We start from the raw sequence: 27147 nt of genomic DNA on the forward strand, positions 1-27147 counted from the left end.
AGTATGTAAAGCTGGTGGAAGAAGCAGGAAGGGGAATGTTTGGAGTGATGGCGTTTGTCTTCCCAAGTCACCGTTACATGTGATGGGGCTCTGCTTTCCTGGGAATGGCTGAGCACCTGCCTGCCCGTGAGAAGTGGTGAATAAATTCCTTGTTTTACTTTGCTTGTGTGTGTGGCTTTTGCTTTACCTATTAAAGTGTCTTTATCTCAACCCATGAGTTTTCTCAATTTTACTCTTCCGACTGTCTCCCTCATTCTGCTGTGGAGGAGTGAGTGAGTGGCTGCATGGGGCTGAGCTGCCAGCTGGGGTTAAACCACGACAGTACTGACTGGATGGTGTCTTTACACTTGTATCTTTCTGTAGCCAGAAGACAGCTTGTTGCTTGTTTTAGTTTCTTGCTTCAAAATTTTAAATTGACAAAAGAAAGCAAAGCACATGCTGAACGGCTTTGCTCAATACAGGCTGCAATCAGCAACATTCTTTCAAATTCCACTTTGAAGCTTGCAAAGTAAAGGCTTCATCCTGCCAGGCAGGGTATTAAATATCACATGGAAGGTAGTCATAATTCCAGTTCATTGTAGCAAGGAGCATTTAAAGTTGAAGTAAACTCTGTAATGCAAGTGAACAAGGAAGTACAGAGCACATGGTGATGGCTCTTTTCTTATTAAACCCTAAGTGAAGGGATATTTGCTGCTAGTCCTGCTTGTTTGAGCATCACAAGCTAAAATACAGAACTATAATCTGGAGCAAGGAACCAAACTCTTCAGAACTCATAAAGTGCCGGGGATCCTCATCTTGCCATACTACACACATGTCCCCTATATCTTGTCCCCTCTCCCTAGTCCCATTTTTTGCACTCTGCTGCACACTGGCTCTGCAGCAGGGTGGATGGAGAACACCTCATGCTTTATTGAGAACTTTATTGAGAACAACAGATTCAAATTTCTTCAGGCTGAAGAGGGCTCAGATTTTTCACTTACAAGGAAGTGCTCTAACCTCTAGGATACCATGTTGTCTCCTCTGCTACAGGATGTCAGAATTTTCTTCAATGAAAAACAAAGAAAAACACTAGTGTTGTAATTTTACAGTTACTAAGACCATTCCATTACGCTAAATTGTTGTCTTGCTATTTCTTCAGCATTCAAATAAATGGTGTATTAAGAGGAAGGTTTTAAGCCTACATCTTGTCGTACAGAAGTATTACTGGAGGGATTCCTTTTCTTGCATGTTTGTTAAGGAATTCTAGCTGGATGGGTTCTTTGGGAACTCTGAGATCTGCAAGATAAACTGTGCTGCCAGAAGGGTGAGCATCCTGCTGCTACCTTGGAGGGGCTTTAGGAAGAGAGCTGTGAAATATTTTGCTGCAGAGGCAAAAGAGAGAGGCTGTGTGCCAGGAGGGAGAGCAGTGCAGGAGGAACAGAGAGAGAACTTCACACAGGTTTGTGGAATAAGGAGAGTCGAGGTGAGGTGAGGGGCAGCAACACCTTTTCACAACCACCCTGAGCAGCTTCCAGCATTTTCTTACTGATCTGTGATCATGTATGGAGTTTATGGGTACACAGCTCCCCTCTCCCTGCAGTGGGGGTCAGATGTCTCTGTCTTGTTCTGGAGAGATTCATGTGTTTTTCACTGCAAACATTCCTCTGCAGATGCTTAACAGATGCTTACATTTTTGCTACTGAAAAAAGGCAATTCCAGGGACAGCTCAAGAAAATGAAGGGGGGAAACAGTTCTCATCCAGGTAATCTGTAGCCAGCCCTGCATCACATGTCCAAGTAAAGATGCAAAAGGGAAAGGAAATGAAAAGGAACAAGAAGGTCTGTGAAACTCCTGCATTTTTCATCAGTTTTTGTTCATGCAGTTTGCAGGCTTTTTGATAGGCACTGTTAACTGTTTTTATCAATCACCTGTTCTAACTACACAACTATTTTAACCCTCTTGAGTACAGTGACAAAATGAACACAGGTCATCATTTGTTTTTAACACTTGGTACTGTCCATTTAATTGTAAGGAATTAAGAAGGAGCAGCTGTTTCAATTATTATTATATATTATTATTATATATTATTATATATATTATATATTATTATTAATGTACTTGAACACAGTGAGTAATCTACACAGTTCAATTATAGGGATCCCTATGTCCCCAAGACAGCAATTGTAAAGATTTACATTTTAATTGATATCTTATTCTGTAAAGAAAAGCCCTCAGCTACCTAGGTCCTTACAATTAATTAGGCACAAAATACTCCATAAAGATTAACAGCACCCTCATCCCTATAGTGCTCAAATAAAAAGCCCCAAAAGGCAAAAGCACTTTAAAATCTGTAAGATATCAGTATATCATGTCTAACAACAGTTCACAATCCACAAAACAGCACATGCATTTGCAGAGAGCAATTACTCATTAGAATTGTCAGATGTGGTATGAATTTGAGCACATGTGGCATCCCTAATTTCCATTGCCTGCTTTAGCCTTAAGTCTATAGTTCTTATGAGAGCACATTGTTTGGTTAAGGGATCCATCAGCATGTAGGCTCTGCTCCACGAAAAAATATTTACCTTTAGTTTTGCAGTTACAGATTGTAACCAAAACAAGTCATGGCTGTATGTACAGTCTTGACATCCAGGTGATTTCAAGCCAGTGCCATTTTGCTTTTGTGTTCCACATGCACAGGACAACCCCACCCTGAATCTTCTAAATGTACTGATCTGCAAAGAAAATCGCTGACAGCCCATTTGTGGCTTCAGTCACAACTTCTTCAGTCATGCACCATGGCCTCGAAAGGCTAGAGCACCTCCCTTGCAGCATGCCATCCTCCAGACATTGTGGAGCCATTACTGGTCATCCCATGTCAGCAAGGCAGTACTGTCCCACCTACCATGCTGTGTCTTGTTCTGCTGTTCCTTAAGTGTTGATGGATGAGAATGCAGCATTTGCCTTGTTTGTCAGATTTATCATATGCTCTGTGTTCAGTCTCCATACTCAATGCCTTCCCACAATGATGAACTGTCCCTCTGATCCAGTGTCCCAAACCACAGCTGCCAGTAAACACAACCAGTGTGCAGGCCCTGCAAAGCCATATGCCTTGGCAGACTGACACAACTTCTGCCCCTGAGCCTGCTACAAAAATCCAAGTCTCACAATGCACCACAGGAAGTGTCCTCCTGGGAGCAGCTCTGCATTCCCATGGAGGGGGTGGATTTGCCCTACCAATTGCCACAAGACTGTTAGGCATAGCATGAGTATTGACAACTGTGGACTGGAGCCTGTTAGACAAGGCAGCATGTGTGGAGTGGAGGGAGTTTACTTGTCTCATCCACATCTGCAGATGTGTGGATTCTTGCTAATATCTACCTGCCTTGGAAGGTCAATTATTTTTTGTATATTGAATTGTGGAGATCAGGCAGCGTCTGTCACATCTTCTGGCAGATGCTGCCTGCATATGAATTTGGGCATTGGCCTACCCTCAAGAGATGTTCCAGAGTGAACTGAACTGGATATTGGAAGGACTTAGTGTCCAGCTTGTGACCTTCTTCATTTTTAGTAGAAAATATCCCAGAAAAGGTAATGCAGAAGCTGAATACAATCTTCAGTGGCTTTTGCTGTCTAATGTTTGCAAACACATATGTACAAATGGAGATTTTCTGGCATTAGTTTTTTCTCATGGATGCCAAAATACATATTTCTGAAACAGCAAGACATAAACTCAATTAAAACCAGTGCTTTGCCAAGTTTATAATAAAGCTATTTTAAAAAATAACATAGCAACAAAGAGAAAGAGTTAAAATAGAAAATCATGTTTTTACCATTCAAGAATTCATAATCATCTTTTCCCCTATGACTACAGCTTATACAAGAATATTTTGGCTTTGTTTCAATTCAGAGATTTAGAAGTGATTGAAGTAAAGAGCTGAGAAAGGAAAAAGTTTTGCAGCATTTCTCAAAAAAAATAGAATTCAAATATATTGAGAAAGAGTCAGTTCTTCACAGCAATAGGCAATATTGGTGCCACAGGTATTATGTAGTACAGTGGAAACATGATTTTGCACATCAGAACCAGCAGCAGCAGGCAGCGCCTGTGCTGCACACTGCGGTAGGACTGCTGTGTTCCTGACAGAAGTGCATGAAATCTGCCACATGCGAGACTTCTTCCAACTTCTGCGTGCACACTGCACCCATGACCTGCCCCGCCCAGTATGTCTGGAGTGATGTTTGCTGTGTGCTAGCAGACTGCCTGCTATTGCAGTGTTTGCACCTGCAAACTCACAGTGACACCAGCTGCAGATCCCTTTGCCCCACTGGCCAGTGCTCTTTTCTTCAGGATCCCTGTACTCAGCACTGGTGAGGTTGCACCTTGAATGCTGTGTTCAGTTTTGGGCCCCTCACTACAAGAAAGACATTGAGGTACTGGAGCGTGTCCAGAGAAGGGCAACAAAGCTGGTGACGGGTTTGGAGCACAAGCCTGATGACGAGCAGCTGAGGGAACTGTTTAGCCTGGAGAAGAGGAGGCTCAGGGGTGACCTCATCACTCTCTACAATTGCCTGAAAGGAGGTTGTAGTGAGGTGGGTGTTGGTTTCTTCTCCCATGTAACAAGTGACAGGATGAGAGGAAATGGCCTCAAGTTGTGCCAGTAGAGGTTTAGACTGGATATTAGGAAAAAATTCTTCATGGGAAGTTATCAAGCACTGGAACAGGCTGCTTAGGGAAGTGGTTGAGTCACTGTAAGGTAAAACATACGCAGATATTCTTCCCAAGAATGCCAAGGCAGTTGAAGGATTAAAAAAAAAAAAAAAAAGGTTTATTTCAGATGGAAGGACCACTTTTTAATGGTGCTGCACACACCTGGCCCCCAGTGGAAAAAGGCAAGTTCCTGCCCTCTCAAGGCCTCTTTATCCTCTCTGTATCTCCTCCCACCTCCTCAAGGCCTCTGTACATGTCTGTTAGGGCTATCTCTCTCTTCTCACATATCAGAGAGAGAGAGGCTGAGAACTTCTCTTGCTATGCAAGGGACAGGGAGAAATCACTGAAACTGCCTTTGAGAAAGAGTTACCATTTAGGCAGAAAGCCTTCCTAGGGAAAACTGAGTTCCTAGCTTTCCCATTTCCCAAAAATCAAACTATCCCTACAATCACCATCCCTCGAAGTATTTAAAAGACCTGAAGATGTGGCACTTAAGGACATGGTTTAGTAGTGGACTTGGCAGTGCTGGGTCAACGGTTGGACTCAATGATCTTATAGGTCCTTTCCAATCTAAATGATTCTATGATTCTATGTCCAGCAGCTGGGTCTGAACCATTGCTACAACCAAACTGCCCAATGCTTAGAAGTAAGTGACAAACAGTGAATTCCTTCTAGTCCACCCAATAGCCTTGTCCCAGCTCTTCAAAGGGCTGTTAGCTTGTCTGTGGTATGGGACAGAGGCAAGAACCTGCCTGGTCTGAGAAGGAACAGGAACTAGTTCCCCAGGAATCTGGAGCACTGAGCAATGCCATGCAAGGTCATCGAGTATGACTATAATTTTTGCTGTCAGCATCTGTGTTATCTAGATTTTAGGACTATCTGAGTGTCCTAGCCTCTCGTGCCCTGGAAGCAACTAAAATTACAGTTCAAAACCAGAATAATGCATATGCTTTCCGTAATTTACATCCTCTTGAGGAGCTCTATTGACTTAATGTTTAAATGGTGTGCAAGCAAATGTGATGCCTAAAATTATCATGAGGCAAACTAAGCTGATAAAGATTTGAAATAATATGAATTCTATCTTGTTCCAGAGATAGTTAGTAATTATCAGTCCTACAGTAAAGGAAAAAATTGCAAATAGATCCTCCCAGATATATTGCAAGGAATTTCTGCTTCCTTCAGACATCTTAGACAAAATTAATTCTTTTTTATTTGGCTTTATTTTTTATTTCAGAAGACTATTGAAGAAACATTTTTCTCTTCACCTTTGAGAAGACAAGGACACAAGTTTGAACAATAGAAATTCTAATTAGGTGTAAGAAAAGAAATTACCATAATGGTGGTCAAACACTGGAAGGGGTTGCCCAGAGAAGCTGTGGACTCCCGATCCTTAGAACTATTGAAAAGTCCAACTGTACATGGCCCTGAGCAACCTGACCCTGTTGTACAGGCTCAGAGCAGGGAGAACAGACTAGATGATCTCAAGAGGTCTCTTCCACACTAAACCTATTTATAGCTTTATGTTACACAGGTAGCATTTCATATCTGACTTACATCTGGAAAGATGCCCAAACCCAGAAAGAAAATATGCCTTTGGGAGATACTGTGGTTAAGTGCTGTATAGTGGCTGCAAATCATGTCCCTCCATTCCTGGCTACAAACATTGACCTTTGTAAGTGATGTTCCCTCCAAAAGAGCTATTAGGGTAGGATTACACGCAGCATATCTAATGAAGAGCTGGATTCTCATCTATCAACATAACAGGTTTTTCTTGTAATCCTATGAATGTAGCCTTGGGCAAAACTTTTTTAATTCATGTGCTGTTTTTTTTAGTTTTGGCAAACCTGCATGTGCTGCTGGTTGTGTCTCCCAGGGTTCAATAACCCTGATGCAATTTCTTAATTTTATTGTCTCTCACAGTCAGCCACACTTAAAAAAGTGGAAATATTCTCATCAGTAAGGCTAATCCACTGCACATGTGCTTGCAAATGGTCTGCATTTTTGCATGACTTAGCACAAGTGGGTTCATCTGGCCAAGCTCTCACTGGACATTGCTGTAGTCTTAGTGCAGCAATGTGGAGGTCTCCAGTATCATCTCGGCTGCACTGAGCTACTTACCTTTGAATAGAGAATATCAGTGGTTGCATCACTTCCCATCATGCCAAGTTTATATTATAAAATACTGATTTTGGCACAAACTCCTATTGCTAGAGTATGCCTGAAGCTATAAGCTGAAGTTCTTGACTGAACCTGTTTTGTTTGTGGGGACAAAGACAAGAGGCAAAGTTCCTTATATAAACTTGGACCAGATGAAACCTTGAGAGCCAAACAGAGAAGACAGTGGGTGGGGAGGGTAAAGCTGTCAGTCATGATGCAGAAAATGGAGTTACAGTAAATTAGCATTTTCTTTGGGAAGTAGCAGGAAGATCAAATTAATACACTGCAGTAAGGGGAGATACTTTACATCCCATAATTATCTACTAGAGCTTGTTAAAAAATAACTAGTCATGTGAAAAGCCCCCACAAATTAAAGGAACCAGCTAGTCTGCAGACAGTTTATTAAGAAGTTAATTAAAATGTAATCTATATAATTTTGAATATAAACAACTGCTTGAACCTTGAAGAAGTTCTGTTCAGTCTGGAAAACCCCCACCACTTTACCAGAACTAAAATGGGTGAGTGTCACATCATGGGGAATTATGGGCCTTGTAGTATGCCCTGAGGAGAAATTGTAGAGATCATGCTGTGTACAGTATCATAACCCATGCCAATCAATAAGGTAAGGGCAGACACTGTCGCAGTATGAAGGCTACAGAATGGATGTGGCTTCTTCCTAACCCTGCTAATGTCACATCACAGGATATTTTCTGCTGGCAGGAACCGAAAGCTTTCCAGCTCTTCTCTGTGCTGTAATGTCTCTGTAGCTTCTTGTAACTGATGTATTTTGCTGTGAAACCAGAAAACTGCAGGAGTTACACTAGGAACCCATAAATTCACATTTGAAGCAAACTGTATTAAATATATTTGGACAAAATGACAGATTTGGTTGATAAACACTCGAAATAATTACTTTATGTACTAGACTTTTAATAAGATATTAAATATGTATATCTTAGCTTTTTGATACAGAAAACTACAGCATATGAGTAACTTTCATGCTGATTCACAAGCTGCTAGACATATGACAATAACAACAACACAGATATTTGAAAAAGGTTATAGGTATACCTTATTAAATAAAGCTTCTGCTGGAGCAGCATTAAATTACTACACAATGAAATTTTCACATTAGAAGAGAAAGTCAAGTAAAAAAAAATAACCGTCAAGTTAAGCAAGACAGGTAATATCTCCAGAAAATCTGATGATGCCCTTGGACACTCAGCTTAGTGTCTGTGGGCTAAATGATCCTAAAGCCATATTAGATCACAATGTATTTTTTAATATGAACGTAAGAGAAATACACATTTTTGATTAGTAGAAGAAATGAAACTGGAAAAAAAATATTAAAGGAATATCAAGTGGCCACAATCTTTAAAAGTTATCCTAATAAAACCTGCAAACCCCTATTTTCTTAAGAAAGCAGCAAGATGCCTTTGTAAACCTTGGAAAACAGGAGTAACTCTACCAAAATGAAATGAAATACATGGCATGGAACTGCTGGCAGTGGGAATTGGATCAGGCAATGGGGTTTCTTTAAACACAACAGATTTGAGACTCCGCAGAGGGCGTGGTGTAATTCCTTACTTTGCCATGGAGAGGGAGGTGTGTGCCTCCCCAGGCGCTGCTGATGCAGGTGATGTGGCAAGGTGGAATAATTGTTGAGGTACCTGCCTCATTCTATCTGTGCTAATGGAACTGCTCAGGTGTTAATGGATTACAACACTGCATACATCTACCACAAAATAGGCAGCAGCTGCTCAAAAATTCACACTGAATCTGTAATATCCTGGTAAAAGGGGAGAGATTCAATGTGTACCTGACTGAAAGTCATCATTTAAAGGTTTCAGCCCCAGTGCATGCAAATACACACCGACACAGAGACAATGCATTTCCTGAACATTTTTTTAAAAAAAATTATTACCTTCTGGGCTTTCAATGGGATTTTTTCCTTTGCAGTCAGTGAAGAGTGGAGGATGTCCTTATACAGAACTGGTATCTGCACTGCATAAAACAGTTGCTTTTTAAAGCATCAGAATGCTCAGTAGGAGCATTTGTAATTGTACCTTTTTTCCAGATGCAAACAGTACACAGATATTTTTTAGAAGCCAGTGTTTGGGATAACCTTTAACTGGAAACTGGGATGATTTCATTCCTCATGTTCTTAACTATTTCTACAGTTCCCAGTCTTTAAAATGAGGCAAGTAAATCCACAGCCCCACAGGCCTGGCTGCATGGAAATTGTGGATTTATTCACACTTTTAACATACCACTAGTTGTCTACATTTACATTAGGCACCTGGGGCACTGGGTTAACCTCTTTCTCACACTTTGTGAGACTTTCTGCATACATCCCTACCTATTACACAGAAAGAAGATGGGGGAAAAAAAGTTAAAACTCTTAAAATAAACATATCTACAGTTTCAAAAACTGTAAAGTCCAAGAGGTTACTCACAAGTTTAAATTACATTCCTCTTTGGGCATGGATTGTCCAGCCCTGTCTAGGAAAATGGCTGAATTTCAATGGCATTGCTCAGAAGAGTGAATTTACTTATTTGAATCTAGGCCCTATCTTCAGATTACACCAGATAACCCCTTGAAGAGTTGTTTTATCATTCAGCAGAAGGCTTACTGATACAAATTTTATCTGGAATTTTGTCTGAATAGAGATTCCTGCTACCTGAGGCCTGTGAACTGAAGGTCTGGCTTGCTATGGGTTTCCAGCCCCAAGTCCAGTGCAAAAACTCCCAGTATAAAAAACTATAAATGGCAAATTCCTTTTACAGTAAGAGCACAAGAAATTACTAAAATAGACATTTTTGGAATGCAGTTGCTCCTGGATCTCAAACGTAATTACATTTTGCAGGGAATAACGATGAGCTTGAAGCACCTGGGGACAAACAGAAGTAAAGAGAGAATGCACTTTTAAGGCACTTCACTGTATTCAAGAGGTTTTTTAAAAATCTACTTATGGTGTGAGTTAAGAGTTGATTTCCACCTGGTTCATTGAATAATTTACTGTCTGAAACATCATTTATAAAAGGAATATTTATATTTGACACCACACTAACATGCAGTTCAAACCACTGTCACCAGCCTGTTCACTACCATATCTTCAGGTATGGTGATACAAGGCTGATTGTCATTATTTAAGTGTTACTCTTTCCCTAGTATGTTATGACTAAAGGTGGCACTCTGCTCTTGACTGGATGTACACAGAGTGATGCAAACACTATGACATGAGAAACAGAAGGGAAAGCTGTGTTGAACTGTTCACATTTCTCATGCTGGGGAAAGAATGGTAACTTATTTCAGGACGTATCTACAAGCAGACAGCAGGACAGTACAAATTGGCTTTTGAGTCCAGACTAAATCTTGTTAACTTCAATCCCAGGCAGATCTCCAGTTTAATCTAGATAAAGATTACACAGCAATATACAAACAGTGGCATTAATCTGCTTGTAATGAATTTATTTTTATTTCTACTATTACTAATTTCAGTAAAATTAATTCTGCTTTATTTGGTAACCTGTTTCTTTCCATGTGTATTTCTGCTGTGAGTCACTTTAAAAAAAACCCCTACTCTATTCTTTAAATTTTTTCTTGCTAGATTTTTCTGTGATGGTAGCAATGACTCCACACACAAATGGGGTTCATGTACAGGGCACTACCATACAGGTCACACATGCTTATAGCACACCATAATTTTTAAGATTTAATTTCAGGACATGATGAAGTAAAAAGGGATAATATTACTGTTACCATTTTCAGTGCAAAGGCAGAACATATCTGGGATGACTTATTGCTTAGTTAGTGGTACCTCGTATTTATACCATTTAAATTAAAAGCCTGATAGCATTATACTGGATGAAGAAATCTGACTGAAGACTGGCAAACAAGCTGTTTTTAAAATGGGTGATGGCTTAAGTAAAATTAATGAACAGCCCGAGACAGTTAACTGCAGCTATTTTCTAGCCTATTATTAGCAATTGCTTGGGTCTGAAGTTAAAAATTGCCACATCTGATAAATGTCAAGTCTTAAATGAGGCAACTCCAGCACAGCCTCAAGACTATGGAAATTTGGACAGGTGAAATGAATTGCATCACCTGACAGCATGATGACAGTACAGCACAAGCTGAACTTGACTGGTTCTGCCCATCCCAGCACCTGCCCCTTCTAGCACAGGCTGCTGGGCTGGTGGCAGACGTAAGGAGCCTATGAAAACCAGCATGCTATTTCAAGGATAGAAATACATATCTGGAGCGTTACATGGCTGATAATTACTGTCACAGTTTTTTTCTATAGCAAGACCTGAACAATCTTCAGAGAGCTCTCCCCAAAACAGAAATGATACGAGGTGAAAAGGTCTTTCGGTCACTTTCCTGTTCCACACAAAGAATATCTTCATTTTAGGCAATCTAAATGGAATGTTTATGTTGGATTTCTTCTTCTGCCTCACTTATCCCATCTGTGCAGTTTGCTCATTAATTCAAGGAAAGCCAAAAGGGGAACCTTCACTACCCTTTTGTCCTCACTGCCGTGTCCTCTCCATTGCCCCAGGGCACATCTGTTAGTAACAGAATGGAAGCCATCACAAGGCCCTTGACTTCCCAAAAACTATTTTCGGCAAAGTGCCAAGAACTGACAATATGCACAATTTCAGGCTTCTGCCCTCCACCCTCCTGCTGCCGGGGATTTGCAGGGTTGTGGCTCCACTCTCTGCCCTGATGGTCTGGCCACCCGCTCTGTGCCGAAGGCACACAGATGAGTGCAGCAGGGACTGCACCTCGCTCAGGCAGAGCTGCTCTGCCAGGTCAGCCCTGCCACCCTCCCTGGCCCCAGGACCACCCTGCTGACAAGGACCAACCAAAATAACAAAGTTGCAGCACTAGAATTTTTCCTTTGGAGCACATCTTTATCTCATTGTCAACATGGTACATGTGGTTGCTTAAGAAGTCTCACTGTGAGGGACAATCCTGCATCCCCTTTGCCCCTTACTGTAGCAAGACTGCCCTCTAAATACACTCAAGTACTGTGATAACCATCACCTTCGCGGTTGTCACTGACTGGGACATCTCCCTGGTATTCATACAGAGACACATCTTGTGGCTTTTCAGACACAGAATCATAGAATCATTGAATGGCCTGGGCTGGAAGGGACCTTAAGGATCATCTAGTTCCAACCTTCCTGCCATGGGCAGGGACACCTTCCACTACACCAGGTTGCTCAGAGCCCCATTCAGCCTGGCCTTGAACACTTCCAGGGATGTGGATGCGCATATTATTAGGAATACATGGATCTCTTATGAAAACATACACTGCTGCTAAGCATCATTGTACTAAAAGACTTAATTTGCCTTTGTACTTAATTAGTACAAAGGGAGATCTTTCTGTTCACAAAAAAGTAGCTAAATACCCCAGCTTTCAGTGAAGCAAAGTGGGTTTTGGGATGTCAACTTTACTGTATGCCACTAAAGATGTGCCGAGGCATGTTAAGACCTGACACACAGAGTATGTTTTATGGACCTCACCTCCGCATTATCACCTGCATGGTTTTATGAAAGAACTGAGAAGCCACAAAAGCACAACAAGCACCAGCCAGAACAGCACCTTCAGGCATCCATATACAGATCCAACACCGCTACTTCTCCTTAAGAAGAGTGCATACGGAAATATTTCTCCAATATTCATCTTTGCTATCGTTCCTACCCAGAACTTCTGCCATTGCTCACCTTCCCTTTAATTTTGATACTGTTTAGACACCTTTTTTCTCAACTGAAAACTACAATGTGTGAACCATGAACAACAGTATCGACATACTTCTACCTTGTGTACTGTGCACACTCCAAAGTGTAAAAACAAAAGCAGCAGTATTTTCCTTGAAGATGGTAACTGAATTCTATCATATTGAAGTGCACCGAAAGCAAAAGCAAAAGCACCCAAGTTTTGTCCAGGACTTGTCTACATATGAATGTTATTTCCCATTAGGATGGGTATGTATTTGAAGAGCTGCTGAACTCCCATGTTATTTTGCATTACAAACACTTTTAACTGTTCATTAATTTTAAAGTGATCTAGGATAATTCATGCAAGTCTCTTGGACTTGCAGTGTGGGTGTTGTTATCTGAGGATTCCTGTCAAAATGAACACCTCTCCCCATTTATCAGTAAACCAAGGTATTTGGTAAATTTTGTGAACTTAAATTTATTCACAAACACAGTAAGACTGTACTTACATAGGCCTTATTTTATTCTCCATGTGATCACTGTTGTTATTCAAACTAGTCTGATATCAACTGCAGGTAATGTCTCAAGTTAATATTCCTCACACTGAGATGTAGTGAGTTCTGCCATTGACTCAGAATTGTTCTTCCACTAATGCAGCTTTTCAGTAGCTAGTGATCACTGAAGAATTTTGTCCTACTGTTACATCAGTAACCTTTACTTCCTCTGCAAGAGAAAAAAAAATTCCAGTTCTATAATTTTTCCAAACACTGTCATATCCCCTCTTACTTGCACTGCTATTCACTAACTTACAGGTAAGACCTGTGCTTCTAGGAAAAGATAATGCAGGCAGCTAAGGCAGGTTTCCCCACACCTGGCTTTGGTTATCCAGAACTTGGCCTGTCTCAAGTTTCCAGGCTCCTTCTCCAGTCAGGGGAAGACAGGCACCTTCATGGATTCATTCATATATTGCAGACACATTTTTAGGATGAAGTAAACCACCTTCAGGATCCATTTCTCTCTTTCAGCTAGAGGTAGCCTAGACAATCTAGACAAAGTGCAACTCTCAGGCATTTACATCACCAGCTGTGTACACACCAGATGACAAGAGAGGAATCTACAAGTTGCACCTTCCAGTTAGGTAAAAGGAGAAGTCATATACAAAGAGCACTGCAGAGAAGCAAGTAAAGATTAGGAAACTAACTCTGGTAAGGGGCTTTTGTTTGTTTATTTGTTTGTTTACATCCCCCCCCAATTGTTTCCCCATTTTCCCATTGCTGACTGTATTTCATTACCTATAATCTCTTCTGACTCCTAATTTTTACTTCCTTGACATTAGTATTCCTTAAAAGAACTATTCGTTTTAGACTGGAACTATTAATTTGTGCCTTTTGGGCAAATTCCAAGGCTTTTTCAGATTTTGCACTTCAATAGCACTTCTTCCTTTTTTTACATACAGTTCTTCATTCCACGGTCTGCAGTTTGACTGACTTCTGTCTTTCTACAGCACATCACCTCCTCACTTACTGTTCTTCTGTGAGGCACTGCAGTGGAAGTGTTTCCTTTTGCTCTCGTGAAGCAATTTTCAAGGGACCGATACTGAAATATCTTTAAAGAGATACTGAGACATAACAACACTTAAAGCTGTAGGGAAATTTAAACAGTTTAGTAGGATTATTTTACACTCCCACTCTTTTCACACATCCTGATTTAGGATCCTGCCAACTACATCAATTTGTCCCAAACGAGTAGTTTAGGTTGCTTAAAAAAATCACTGTCAGAGGTATTAGCAAAAGTATGTTTAATATAAACTTGTGAAAGTGAGACTTTAAGTTAAGGGCAAGGTTCACTATATTATTTACTACATGGATGTAACATACAAGAAGAAAATCAAGTTAGAATTGAGCCAGAACAATTCACAGATAGACTGAAGGGGCAAGAGGTAAAGGGAGACTCTCCCATTGGGAGAGAATTTGCTTTAGGCATCAGTCAATTTCCATCTGGACCATAATCCAAAACAGTAATTACTGGAATTTTTCAAAAGTCCAGTAACAATGGTGCTGTTTCACTCAGGCTCTGATTCAGGTAAAGAATGTTCCAAGGTTTTCAGGGGATGACTGATTATCTCTTGTTCCCCTCCTTGGTCAGATAACAGAAGTTCCTGGTATGGACAGTGCTACCCTCACCTTAGCCATGCAAGGGTTCCTGGTGTGGTCAAGGGACACTTCATCAGTCAACTCATTACACAAAGGCTAAGGCTTAGCAGGAATTCCTGAAATCATAAAGCGGCCCCAAGGATGTATCACAACTCATCACCACATGCTGGAAGAACACCCTTCCTCACAGCCTAGCACATCTTCCTTATTATTACTATTAGGAAAAAAGCGCCAATTATTTAAACAATCAAAAGACCTACGTTGTAACAAGTCTAATAAAACTAAGACAAATGAATTGTTTCAGAATCTGTGAAAGAATGTTCTCTTTTGGTAGTTGCAAAAAACCAATTTTGCTTTTAAAAAGAGTCTGTTTATTATTAAGATTTAGAATACTCATTATTCTGAGCTCCAAAATGTGCAGCACAATACTTGACACCTTGAAGCTATTTTATTTAAAGGAAAGGATCTATTAAACTTCCATAATACTGTCAAATCAAGGCTGCAGAAGACAGTAAATACTGGGTGCAGTTGTCTGCATATTCTGAATTTCCTTTCTTGCCCCACCGATACAATGTCCATTTGTATCTCTGTAGCCTACAGTCCTATCTAAAAGGCTTCTGCCTGTTACAGAAAGCCATGTTGTCGTGCAGAGAGCTTATAAAAAGTGTCTAGTTGTCCAGCTGTTCCTAAAGTGCTGTGTGGCAGGACTTAATCACCAAGGAGAGGACAAGGAATAGAGAAAAATGCTGTTTATTGGGAAAGCACAGTGCAAAATGAAGCCAAGAGCAGAAATACTGCTAAACCATCAGTTATTTAATTTTGCCAAAATAAAACAAGGTACTTTATTCCACAATGTATTTATAGAAAGGAAAACACATTTTCTATTTTTCTCTTTTTTTTTTCTTTTATTTTAACCCACCACTTAAGGTATTGTTCTGACATACACCACAGCAGATGGCTGGACTGCAGTGGAAACTAAACAAAGGCCTTAAAAACTTGGAGTTTTTAAGCATGCTTGGCTTAAGGTACTTGACATCAGTTGTGGGATGTTAATGTATCATTCCAGTTCACATTGTAGAAATATTACTGTAACACTCCCATGACAATGACACGACACATATATGTCCTTGGGACAGCCCAGTTTTGGGTGGCACTACACAAGTCAGAGAAAACTGAGAAGCTGAAACAATTATAGAATAAGGAAAAGCTTATGTAAGAGTTCTTCAATATTTTTCTTCTGAAACCTGGAGGATTCAGGCATACAGTTATAGATTCAGGCATACTCTTCTTTGCAGAGGCCCGGTCATGTACATTTTAAACAGAAAAGCAAGTAAGTTGCCACTACTGTTTTATACTATTAATTTCAACTTTTTCACTTCTTAAGAAAATGAAAATCTTGTTTGCAGAAACTTTCATCCATTTCAGACCATGTGCCTCTCCCTGAGGACAAAAAATGCTTCATTTGCTCTGGGCGAAATTTCTGTTAAGTATTCTTAGTTTCAAATCAGATGAGGACTGAATGCACCTTGAACACTGAAAAACTAGTCACACCTGTCAATTAAGGGGGGTAAGATAAAAATCTTGTTTACCTTTCCATAAACAACAGTTTTGATTAAAAAAAAAAGTAGTATCATCTAGTACATAATACTCATTTAACATTGTATTACATGTTATAAGGGACATTTAAATCAAATTTCAAGCAATTTTTTTTTAATTACAGTGAAATCACCTTAAACAGTTTCCCTGTCCATACCCCCCCTTCATGGTCATCAAATATGTCATCATCATTTGGGGATACAGAAGACACCAAAGTCAACAGCAGCTATGATTTAATAATTAATGCTCCGATTCTTCTTATGAGGTCGCAGAAAATATGGTTACATTACATGTCATTATATTTACACAATGTTTACTTAGGAATGCAAAATCCAATCACACTATGATATCACATGTTGTTGCATTGATCAATCTTTCCAATGACATTGGCTTTAAAAAGTACTGTAATCTGATCCATATCTAGCAAGGGTAAAGTGAAGACCAGAACTTACTTCTGCAGGCATTCCAGCTCGGAGGGCAGGTCACAACCTACATAAACTCTATTCATTAAACTATATTCTAACAGTGCACAAAAACAGGGATCCTACAAGAGAACATTAATATATAATTGCAGTCATGCTGCTCTGTGAAATGAATTTTCAAACAAATTAACATGGCACATGAATGCAAGAGATTTAACATGACCTCTTCAAGAAACAGAACTCTACAAATGGTGCAAACATGGTGTAACATGGGAGGAAGACACCTATAGCTGCTCTAATTTACATATGTTACATGTAGGTGTAGAGGACTAAACTTTCTATTCAGGCCATTTGTAGAATATTGCTTTCCTTCTTATTTGTAAAGTCAGACATAACATCAGATATTAAGAAAAGCTCAGCTTATTCCCATGAAAGGACCATGCATACCTTCAAAAGGAAACCACCTTCCTGGCAGCTGTTGCATTAATTGGGAACAATCCCTTCTGCCTCTCTCCATTTAAAAAGTGAAGTAACTTCACTTGAGGCTCACTTGAGCCTTGAGGCTCTGACCTCTTCTAGAGATGAAAAGGACTATGAGCCTCTATGCACAGAGTACCATTTCCTTTGTGCTTGGAAATCTACTGTGTAGGTGCCTGAACTGTCTATACTTACAGGAACCCACAGTGTTCATACCTTCCAAAATGCAGACTGAGGACAAAGTACAAACTCTTAACATATTCCAGTGCTCCCTTAGATCAGATTAACACACAGAACCATTCAATTACTGTGGCAAATAACACATGCAATTCAAAGATATAAACCCAAAACTTACTTTCACAAGAACATGAGGATTTCCCACGACAATCAGCAAAGCTTTTGCTCTAGTAATTGCTACATTAAATCTCTTTGGGTTACAGAGAAAGCCCAAACAGTATTTTTCATCATCAATTAAGTCTTCCTGAGATCGCACCTGAAATAAATTAAGGATGATTTTAGAAACAGAATAACAAGAACACAACTTACCTAGCCATAGTGTAACAATATTTCCTGACTGCAATGATCCACTCAGTTGAATGACAATTCACAGTGTGTCTTTTCTGGAAGCCTTCTTAAGCAGTCTCATCAGTGTGCTTTGACTTAGAAAAAACAGCCAAAGCAACCAGTGTGCTGTAACTATTGCTCAGCTGTTTTTCAGCTCTATTTTGTCTATATTTGAACCTATCTTTGAAAAATGAAAATTTTCATCACCTAAATAATGAGTTCTTCTAAATAGTAGCATAGTACATACCCAGAACTACTTTAACAGAATACAATGCTGGACTGAAAAGCTATGGTATGAGGTGGAACAAAGACAGAAAATAAGCATTGTACCACTGCCCTCAGGAAAAAAAAAGCGAGAAAATCCCACAGAGTCTTCCCCCAAACCACAAAGGTCAGTACTCAGTACCATAATTTAAACAGAAAGCAACAGATTTTTAATAATCCAGATTTTAAAGAGAAGAATAACTCTACATGCATGCATCTAAAAATAAGATCTACCTTCAAACACTGTGACAGACTGATAAAAATACAGCTTGTAATTTTTTTAAAGGCCTATATCTAAAAGGAAACATAGAGAATTAGACACATATAAAAACACCACAATAAATATACGTACTGTTGATAAGATGATAACTGTATACTCCTGCCCTTGAAACTCTTCTACTGTGCCAACTTTAATGTCTGCCAAATCAATACTTCTCAGAAGAAATTTAATTTTTTCGACCTACCATAAAATAAAAAAAAAACGTTTGAAGGAATTTAGTTTTACATTTGAGAGTGGATTACTTTAAAACCAAAACCACACCACATATACAAGTATGAGTTTTAACATGGCAATGTCAAAAGTAATGCCTAGAGCAAGCTTAGCCACCATCCACTACTAAGATTTTAAAATAGTAATTTTTCCTCAGAAATATCACACTTATTACACAACATAGAAGATAAAGTACTTCCTACCATAATTTAAACAGAAAGCAAGAGATTTCTAATAATCCAGATTTTCAAGACAAGGATAATTTAGCTCCATAAACCCTCTTCTTCCAATGTGCATCGTATCCAAAACCATGCCTACCACAGATGTGGTAGGGCAAGCAGCTTCTTCCAGCCCCTCAAGAAGACCGTACAGAGATTCTACCTTTGCTTGCCAGGTGCATCATACAGAGTGAAAGACAGAGGTGAGACATGATCTTAAGTACCCTCCCAAAAGAGAAAGAGCCTCATGCACTGGGATCCTCGCACACGTGGGATCACTAAACCGCCATCTGCTAAAAGCTGTTTGGAGATTATACCTGAAGTGCTCCAATAAATTTAAGAAGGTATCATGCCTGGCTAAGATGAGAATTAGAGTCAAAGACTACTTTCTAATCAGCGTTCCCACAATACAAAGTGACTTTCTTGAAGCAGACATTACTATCACATGCCTTGCATCACAGGCAGATGAAAGGCACAGTCACATTAAACCATGTGAAATCATCATTTAAAGAGTGTAAGAGGTTCGGTCACTTCAATACTACATATAAATATATAAAAAACAAGTAGTAACTGTAAACATGGGCAGGTGAAGACACCTGACCAGATGGATCAGTACAAGCAGAGTTTTAATTTGCAAGTGAGATTTCTTCACGAGGGCTTGGTCTTTTCCTCACACCTCACAGTGTTTCTCCCAAGTCACGCGTACAAAGTTATAAACACTGAGATGTGAACACCAAGAAGAACAATGTGCACTCTCCAGGACCTCCTCTGGAACTGAAAGGGTATTAATTTTATTTCTAAAATGAAAGTAAACATCACATATTTAACACACTTGAATATAAATACTTTTAAAAATAAAGCATAGCATTTGATGTTCAGCATTATCTAGAGGTTTAAATAGCAGCTCAAACTTCAAGTCTGACTACAAGTCAGCTAAGAAGTCACAATTTCTCTAGTCTCTAAGTCATAACAAGGTGACATGCCACCTACTTAACTACATTTCCCTTTTGTTCTGGTCCTCAGTACAGAGAGCGACAGAACTAGACTGCTGTTCCGGCTATTGGATACTAAATTCTTGACTTGCCCTCTTTACTTCTAACAACTGAAAAATTTGCTTCTGTCTCCAAATCTGTCTCCTTAATAATTTCCTGATTTTTAAAGCTAAAAAAACAGTAGAATGACATTATTGTTTTCTCTAGCTCTATATTTCAATGGCAGCATCATTAATGATTGATAATACAATGTGTAACATGACACACTACAGTGAAATTTTAAGATATGCCTCCCTGCTTTAACAACAACAGCCACAATATAAAACCACAAGATGAAATACAGCAACTTTGAAGCTCTTAAGATATTAGACCTGTTAAACATTATACCTGTTTACGATATGGTGTAATTACTCCAATATCTGTCACTGACACTGCAGCGTTTTCATTTTTAGCAAGGTGGCAACAGTACTGCATCACTTGAACTGCTTCAGCTGGATTAAACCATGAAGGACTGTGACCTTCACGAGTTTCAGTGCCCTATATCAGGGGAAAGGAAATGAGATGATGGGGATCAGGTGCAGAAATGACTATGTATTTATTAATACATTATTCTTATACATCCCGAATGCAAAAAAGAGTGATGGAATGTTATATATAATTTCTCTTCCTCTCCATACACCCTTTCCAACGAACAAGTATCACCTAATGTTTTATAATATTTTTTATATGTATATGAAGAGAATTGATAGGACAATAGTACTTTAAGTGTGCAACAAAGGAGTTAAATCTCAACTAAAGAATAACACGTGTTACCAAATTGGTATCTTGCTTTTGTGCAAGGTAGAAGAGTTCAAAACCAAGCCTCTCCAAGCAGGGGATATTGCTACTTTTTACTAACTTCTTAGAAGACTAAGGAAAAACTTTTTTTCCAAGGTAGTATTTTTTTCCCCTGCTCACTTAAGCCTTAATAATCCTTTAGTTTTAGAAGAAGCTGAAGGCAGCTGACAGTAACTCCATCTTGGTCATCTGCTATGAATTAGAACTTGTATCAAAATGCCTCCCAGAATACACCTCAACAGGCAGTTGCTCAAGTTCTTAGCAAATATTTGACTTCAGTAGTTGTTTCTAAAACCAGATGCTCGGGAAGTCACATTACTTACAAAGGGCAGTTTATTATTTTTTTCATATTCTTTCTAGAATTCATTCTAAAGAAAACTCTTCCACAACATCAGCAAACTGCTATCAGGCCTATATAGTTCACTATATGAACATTTTACATACCTTTATTCCATGAAAAATTAATGGAAATCCCTTCCTGGGCAATTTACCCCAATTCAACAAAGAAGTTACTACTGAAGTGTCTGCACAAACTTCTAGCTCCTTATGATAAAACAATTTAGATGGCAAGGCAAGCAATGCAGAATGTGACCTGTAGTTCTTCGTGAGTTTTGTGATCTGCAAAGTCAAACCCCAAAATCCAAAACTGAAACAGGTAATTCATCAGACTTCTCAGAACACAGCTCCCAAGCAGATACTACCTTACCATCTTCTAGCATTTAGCATTTCTAAAGCAGCCAAAAAACTGTACTCAAGGCAAAAACTGCAGGTTGATCTAAAAACTAGATCAAAGCAGTTTTCTGAAGGACCATCTCTTTCCTCTCCAAAGGAGAAACAAAAGGAATTGAATGTACATGACAGATGGATTAGTCATTCTTTGTTTTTTAAAAACATTTGATCTATAGGCATATTATCTTTTTTTAAGAGTTTGATTATTTTCATGGAGTTTCCATGGGTGTAACCAGTTATTGTGAGGAAGTCTTGACAGGCAAAAAGGGAGCATAAGAACAGCTGACAGAAGCTGGCCTTAAGACACTGAAATGTAATTGTCTTTAAATGAAAGAATAGTCTTAAGGAAGCATTTTAGACAGTAATAACCAGCTTGAAAAAAATATGTCCCGTAAAAAGGATAACATAGGATATTCCAGTCCAAACGTATCCTTAAAGCCCTCACACTTCCTTCTCTCTCACTATGCCAATTTTCCTTAAGCACTGTATAAGGAACACAACAAAATTTTGCTGTAACAGATTTTAGGAGGAAGCATGACAGGTTTTTCAGTAGGTTGACCTAACCTAAAGCCTAGGGCCATACACTCCCACTTTCTCTCTTAAGTCTGCCATCAAGTTTCCTCCCTTCTCTACTTACATGGTCACCTAGTCATTCTTTTGCTCTCAGTTTAATTCTTCAAAGTATGCTACCATAAGAATAGGAAGGCATCTTAGGAAGTTTGACTTTAGCCCTATTTTTCAGATTCAGAAGTAATTTAAAGCAGCTGGAACATCTGTGCTTGTTTATATACTACGCTACCTCTGCCACTTAACATAGACTTCAGGTACTTCACCATACAAGAGTTTAGGGAAGCTATCCTACAGAGATGATAAAGAAACCAGAACAGTTTCTCTTTTTCCCTTCCTGAAACATGACATTTACAAAATTAATCCTTAAACAGGAGACTCTGTTTGTCTTTTTATGTTAAAAACAGAAGTTGTACTTGTTCATCTGTGGAGAATTAAGTTATGAAGTTATAGTAAATGTGGTCAGTGAAGATGAAAAGAAATTTTAAGCTATTATTTACAATTGTGCTTTGTGCACCCTCTTTGACTTATTCTGCTTAAGAACAGAGGACCCCTTCAAACAAAGGTTTTAACATACTGGAGGGCTCAGCATCCTTACTATTCATAGTATATATGCAAAATAATCAAGCTTTTATAAGAACTAATGCTCAAGCTAGACTTATCACTAAGCATCAGGGAGCAAAATAGTGGTAAGGAAACAGCAGGAACCAGAATTTCTCCTTTTTTTGAAAAATGTTAATGGAAAGTTTAACTCACCAATAAAGGATTATATGCTCCACAGGCACCAAAAGCATCCTCATCTCTCAGATATAGCTCTCTTGATGTCAGTCTTTCCAGCAAGGACACACTTAATCCAAAAGTCAGTGCAAGTGTAGATTTTATTACCGGCCCTAACTGTTTTGGATCTCCAACAAGAACTATCTGTATATGCAATTAAAAAAATCCATTTTACATTAAAACAGTGGTTATTAAAACTACCTTTTTTAATGACATACTCATTTCAGAATTCAGAGATCAACTCATATCAAGTATTCTGCTTTCCTTCAAACATCTGTTTGCAAAGAAGGGTTAGCCCCAGGAGAGCAGTATGTTGTTGTTTTAAACTAAGAATGCACATTTTTATTTTGACATCTTCCACACACTGATCCAGTCCTACACAGACTTGTTTTAGATGTAAAACAACTTGTTTAAGTGTTGGGAATTGATATGGTGCATGAGTAAGATCTATTAAAAATATTCAGAATTTCATACTCATTACCAGAAAATGGCTGCTTGAATTCTACACCATTCACAAAAATTAAAACAATAAACCAGCTTTTTTCCTTTCAGTAAATGATGTTAAGAGAACTACCTGTCCATGAGCTTCTGAAATCAATCCAATAGGAATCAGGCTCTCTGGTTCACTTGCTTGCCCTGCTTCATCCAGAATCACATGTGTGAAGTGTCCAAGCCTATAATTAAATAACATTAACCTGAAATAGGGCTGTTTTCAGATTAGTTCATTCTGCCACCCTGTGGTTGACCTCAGCAGTTCTGTGAACATCCTTGTCAAGTGTGCCAGGTAACTCCACACACACAGAGCAAAGATGGATATTTTTAATAGGAAATATAGAAAAAACAACAGTGTAACTTTAATTTTTAATTTTTGACTTTACTTAAACACTTTGATATACACGACCACCAGTTATCTTAATTAAAGTGTTGTTTATACCAAGATTAAGATACTTAGAAAAGCTTGCCTTATTTTCAATTTCCTTCAGCTATTGAATTAGAACAATGCACTGTGGTGTAGCAAATACAACCCCCAAGCTTTGTTTCTACCAAACAGCTCAAGATAGTAAAGCTTCAGAGTGTCCTTTTACAAAGATAAAATCAAAATCAGAGAAATCTTTGGTTAACAGCACTTGACATGGTACTTGTTTACAATTAGTAAAGGTGACTTTGTCACAAACACAATATAATTTTTGGTGTGACAATCATTTTGAGCCAAAGTGATTGTCAACAGCCATATAATTTCCACTGGTGGCAGAGGAGAAGTTACTGTGTCAAAAATTTTAAGCATTAATCAAGATAATTCTTAAATTTATTATGGAGAACTTTCTGCTAGAACATTACTAAAACCAAGTGTTTTGCTCTATTTTACAGTAGAGACACATGCCATGAACTGTACTAAAACAGCCTAAGTTATAGTATAGAGTCTCTAAAAGCTCTGGGGCTTGTATCATCCAGCTATCTCAGTGATATTCCTATCTATAGTACTCTACCGTGTATCTGTTTGATAAAACAATCCTGCACTGCTGCATGTTGTAATTACTATCCTGGACCACAATGCTTTCTGAATATCATCACCATCTTTGCAGTAAGGTTTCACCATGTCATCAATTTGCTGCAGAAACAAAAAGGTATTTTGTAAAACAAAATGCCAGAAAAGCTCTCTGAAAACTATTTTAGTAGCTGAGCAAAACACACAGATTTAGACCCATTCATATACCAAAATGAATTAATAAATTTACCTAAACAAAGTAGTACATATGCGAGACATCTGTGCTTTATTGTAAGGAACAAAATGGAACATTTAAGTGTTTCATGTATATGTAACATATACATGTTACATATCTATATGTATACACACACACACGTATATATACACATATATATTTATATGTGTGTATATATCCATACATACCTACACACATATATACATATAAATATATATGCATATGTAATGAACCCACAATGTGTGTGTCCTGCATAAAGATGACAATCCTACTTGTTTATTTTCTGTGCAAGTAGTCTTAACTCAGACTGATAAAACAATTAAAAAATTAAATCAAATGAAAAATCCCCAACAATACTATTTGCTGCTTGTAGAGTTAAGCACTGCAAAAAAGATGTTAAGATTCTATGCTCATACAATCAAACTAAGGATTATGATCAACATTTTCCAGTTAATTTTCTGGAAAAGCTAAAGTAATGCAATGCTTTGGATCCTAAGCAAGCCTAAGCAGCCTAACAGCGACTGAAGTTACAATACCAAATTGGTATTTTAAGATAAAAATATTAAAATGGAAATATTAACTGGCTGGTATCTATAATATTTACCTCTGCTGACCTGAAGGCAGCATTAACTCGGACCATAGCTCCCGGTTTTAAGAGACTGCTTTGATGCAGCCGCAAGCAAATCAGATCTGTTGCAGCATTTGATGGTGCACACACCAAAACCCGACTATCTGGTAGAGTATAATGGATCTATGTTAAAAAAAAGCAATATTTAAAAAGGTTATTTAGAGAAGTAGCAAAAGCTCAAACATTCCCATTTTATTTCACTGAATAGAAAATCCAGAAGAGTTTTGCACACCCGTTATACTCATTGATTCTTATGCAGTTCAGTAACACTCGTGTTGACAGTCAAGACTAAGTACTCTCAAACTGAGTGTACCCATAGCAGAATTAATTCATGGTTATCATATTAATGTATATCTGTGCTTCATGAATACATTATGCACTACTGGAATCACAAGTTAGATACTGTTCACTGAAGCTATAAAGACAAAGACAAGAAGACTTGAAAATAAGCCATTCTCAGCTCTGTCAAATGCATGTGAAGATGGGTTTTCCTCTTTCACAGAGCTACAGAAAATGATCTTAAATAGAGTATTTTGAAAACACCTTGGGAAAAAAAATATCATGATAGTTACAGAAATACTGCAAGTATACTGAAAAGATTAGAGATGACTGATTTGTCATTCACCATTACCTGTAAAATAGCTTCAATTACTGTTACTGTTTTTCCAGTTCCTGGTGGTCCAAAGAGAATATAAGGTGTTGGGCGACATTCACCACTCAGTATCCTTTTCACTGCCAGTTTCTGTTGCACGTTCAGCATCGGATTGAAAAATTCATCAGTTCTCTCTTTAAGTGCCACAGTTTCACCAACTATAATCAAGACACACATATATTAGAACTTTACATAAATATTTGTAACATATGTAGATTAAAGCAATTCCAATCCACAATATGCTTATGAAAACTTTTATTTTCCTTTCGTGGTAACAACTAATGAATTTCTCAAAAATTCAGTTTTCATAGAATATAATGTAGAAAATAAGCCATTAATATTTCCAAAGTGTACTGGATCTTTACTGAAGGCCAGAAAAGGATTGTGATTATGTAACCCAACAATCTATAAAAACTACTTCAAATTATTGAAAGTAATTTGAGCATCAAGATCACTTTTTGGTCCTAGAAAAGCAAAACCGATCACTAGTAAATTACAACTATTGGAATTTTTTTCTTAATCCTGTCTGAATTAGTCTAGCTTTAGCTTTCCACAGCAGAATCTTATTAACCCTTGGACAGAAGTGCATTCTAGGTAATCTAATCAGTAGTTCTTTAGGCATCCTACTGATACGAAATGACACAATCACCCTTTTCAGCATTCAAGTACACTGATATTTAAAGTCACACTTTCCAAAAAAGTGTACCAATGAACTCAGCTACCTGAAGAAGTCTGAGCATCTTTGGCAAAGAAGCTCTTCCAAGGATGAGAGACAGCATTCCAGTAACAAATTGCAAACTCTGAATATGACCAAATATTTTTGAGTAAACTACTGTAAAATGATAATTATCTAAAAATATATCACCAGATGTTTGCTGCCTCCTCCCTAGAAACATTCAAGGCAAGGCTGGATAGAGCTCTGAGCAACCTTGTCTACTGGAAGGTGTCCCTGCCCACAGCACAGGGGTTGGAACTAGATGATCTTTAAGGTTTCTTCCAACCCAGACCATTCTAGGATTCTGTGAACTAGAGATGTTGAAGTAATGCACATAAAGCCTCCACAGAAACTTCCTGCTAGCAGTTCTAGAATTTGTCTTTAAAAGACAGAGCACAAAGACATCTTAAAGGCATCTTACTCAGCCCCGGCTTACTGAAGTAATTGCAATCCTGAACTATAATACTTTATATTCAAGTACAGAAAGTATACCAAGTTGGCTTGTTGGCAGAGTTACTCTCATCATATCCTGTACATTCACCTCTCTTGATGCCATGCCTTTTGCCTGTTTGTTCTTCTTTTTTTTGACCTGAAAACAGCAAGTGAATATAAATGCATCTACAACCTTAAGAAGACAGGTAACTATCTTCACTAAAACTTTTGAAGTTAAGTTTTAATTTTTTTACCCATCGAATACCATTATCCCATTAAATAGAGTATCTACTGTGAAAACAGAAAGATATGAGTAGCAGAAGGTGCTAGGAATTCCCACA

General features: G+C 38.4%; 1 protein-coding gene across 5 annotated transcripts in view; it reads right to left on the minus strand.

The window, feature by feature from the left end:
* Positions 1-7525: 7525 nt before the first annotated feature.
* MOV10L1 (Mov10 like RISC complex RNA helicase 1) overlaps positions 7526-27147 on the minus strand; it is a 40317-nt gene continuing 20695 nt past the window's right edge. For 3 of the 5 annotated variants that reach the window (XM_027639916.1, XM_027639918.1, XM_027639917.1), the window contains 12 exons: positions 26867-26963; positions 25639-25817; positions 24984-25130; positions 24146-24267; positions 23233-23332; positions 22638-22802; positions 21030-21203; positions 20136-20285; positions 18401-18508; positions 17576-17713; positions 16774-16865; positions 15454-16276 (listed from right to left, as the gene is read on the minus strand). In XM_027639916.1, the coding sequence (XP_027495717.1) occupies positions 16267-16276; positions 16774-16865; positions 17576-17713; positions 18401-18508; positions 20136-20285; positions 21030-21203; positions 22638-22802; positions 23233-23332; positions 24146-24267; positions 24984-25130; positions 25639-25817; positions 26867-26963 (1482 nt within the window). In that variant the 3' untranslated portion in view covers positions 15454-16266. Of the gene's footprint in view, positions 7635-15453; positions 16277-16773; positions 16866-17575; positions 17714-18400; positions 18509-20135; positions 20286-21029; positions 21204-22637; positions 22803-23232; positions 23333-24145; positions 24268-24983; positions 25131-25638; positions 25818-26866; positions 26964-27147 lie in introns of those variants that run through there. The other 2 variants (XM_027639919.1, XM_027639915.1) reach the window with 2 other exon arrangements.

Source organism: Corapipo altera, unplaced genomic scaffold, assembly GCF_003945725.1.
Source record: "Corapipo altera isolate COAL_440 unplaced genomic scaffold, ASM394572v1 1b, whole genome shotgun sequence".
NCBI classification, from domain to species: domain Eukaryota; kingdom Metazoa; phylum Chordata; class Aves; order Passeriformes; family Pipridae; genus Corapipo; species Corapipo altera.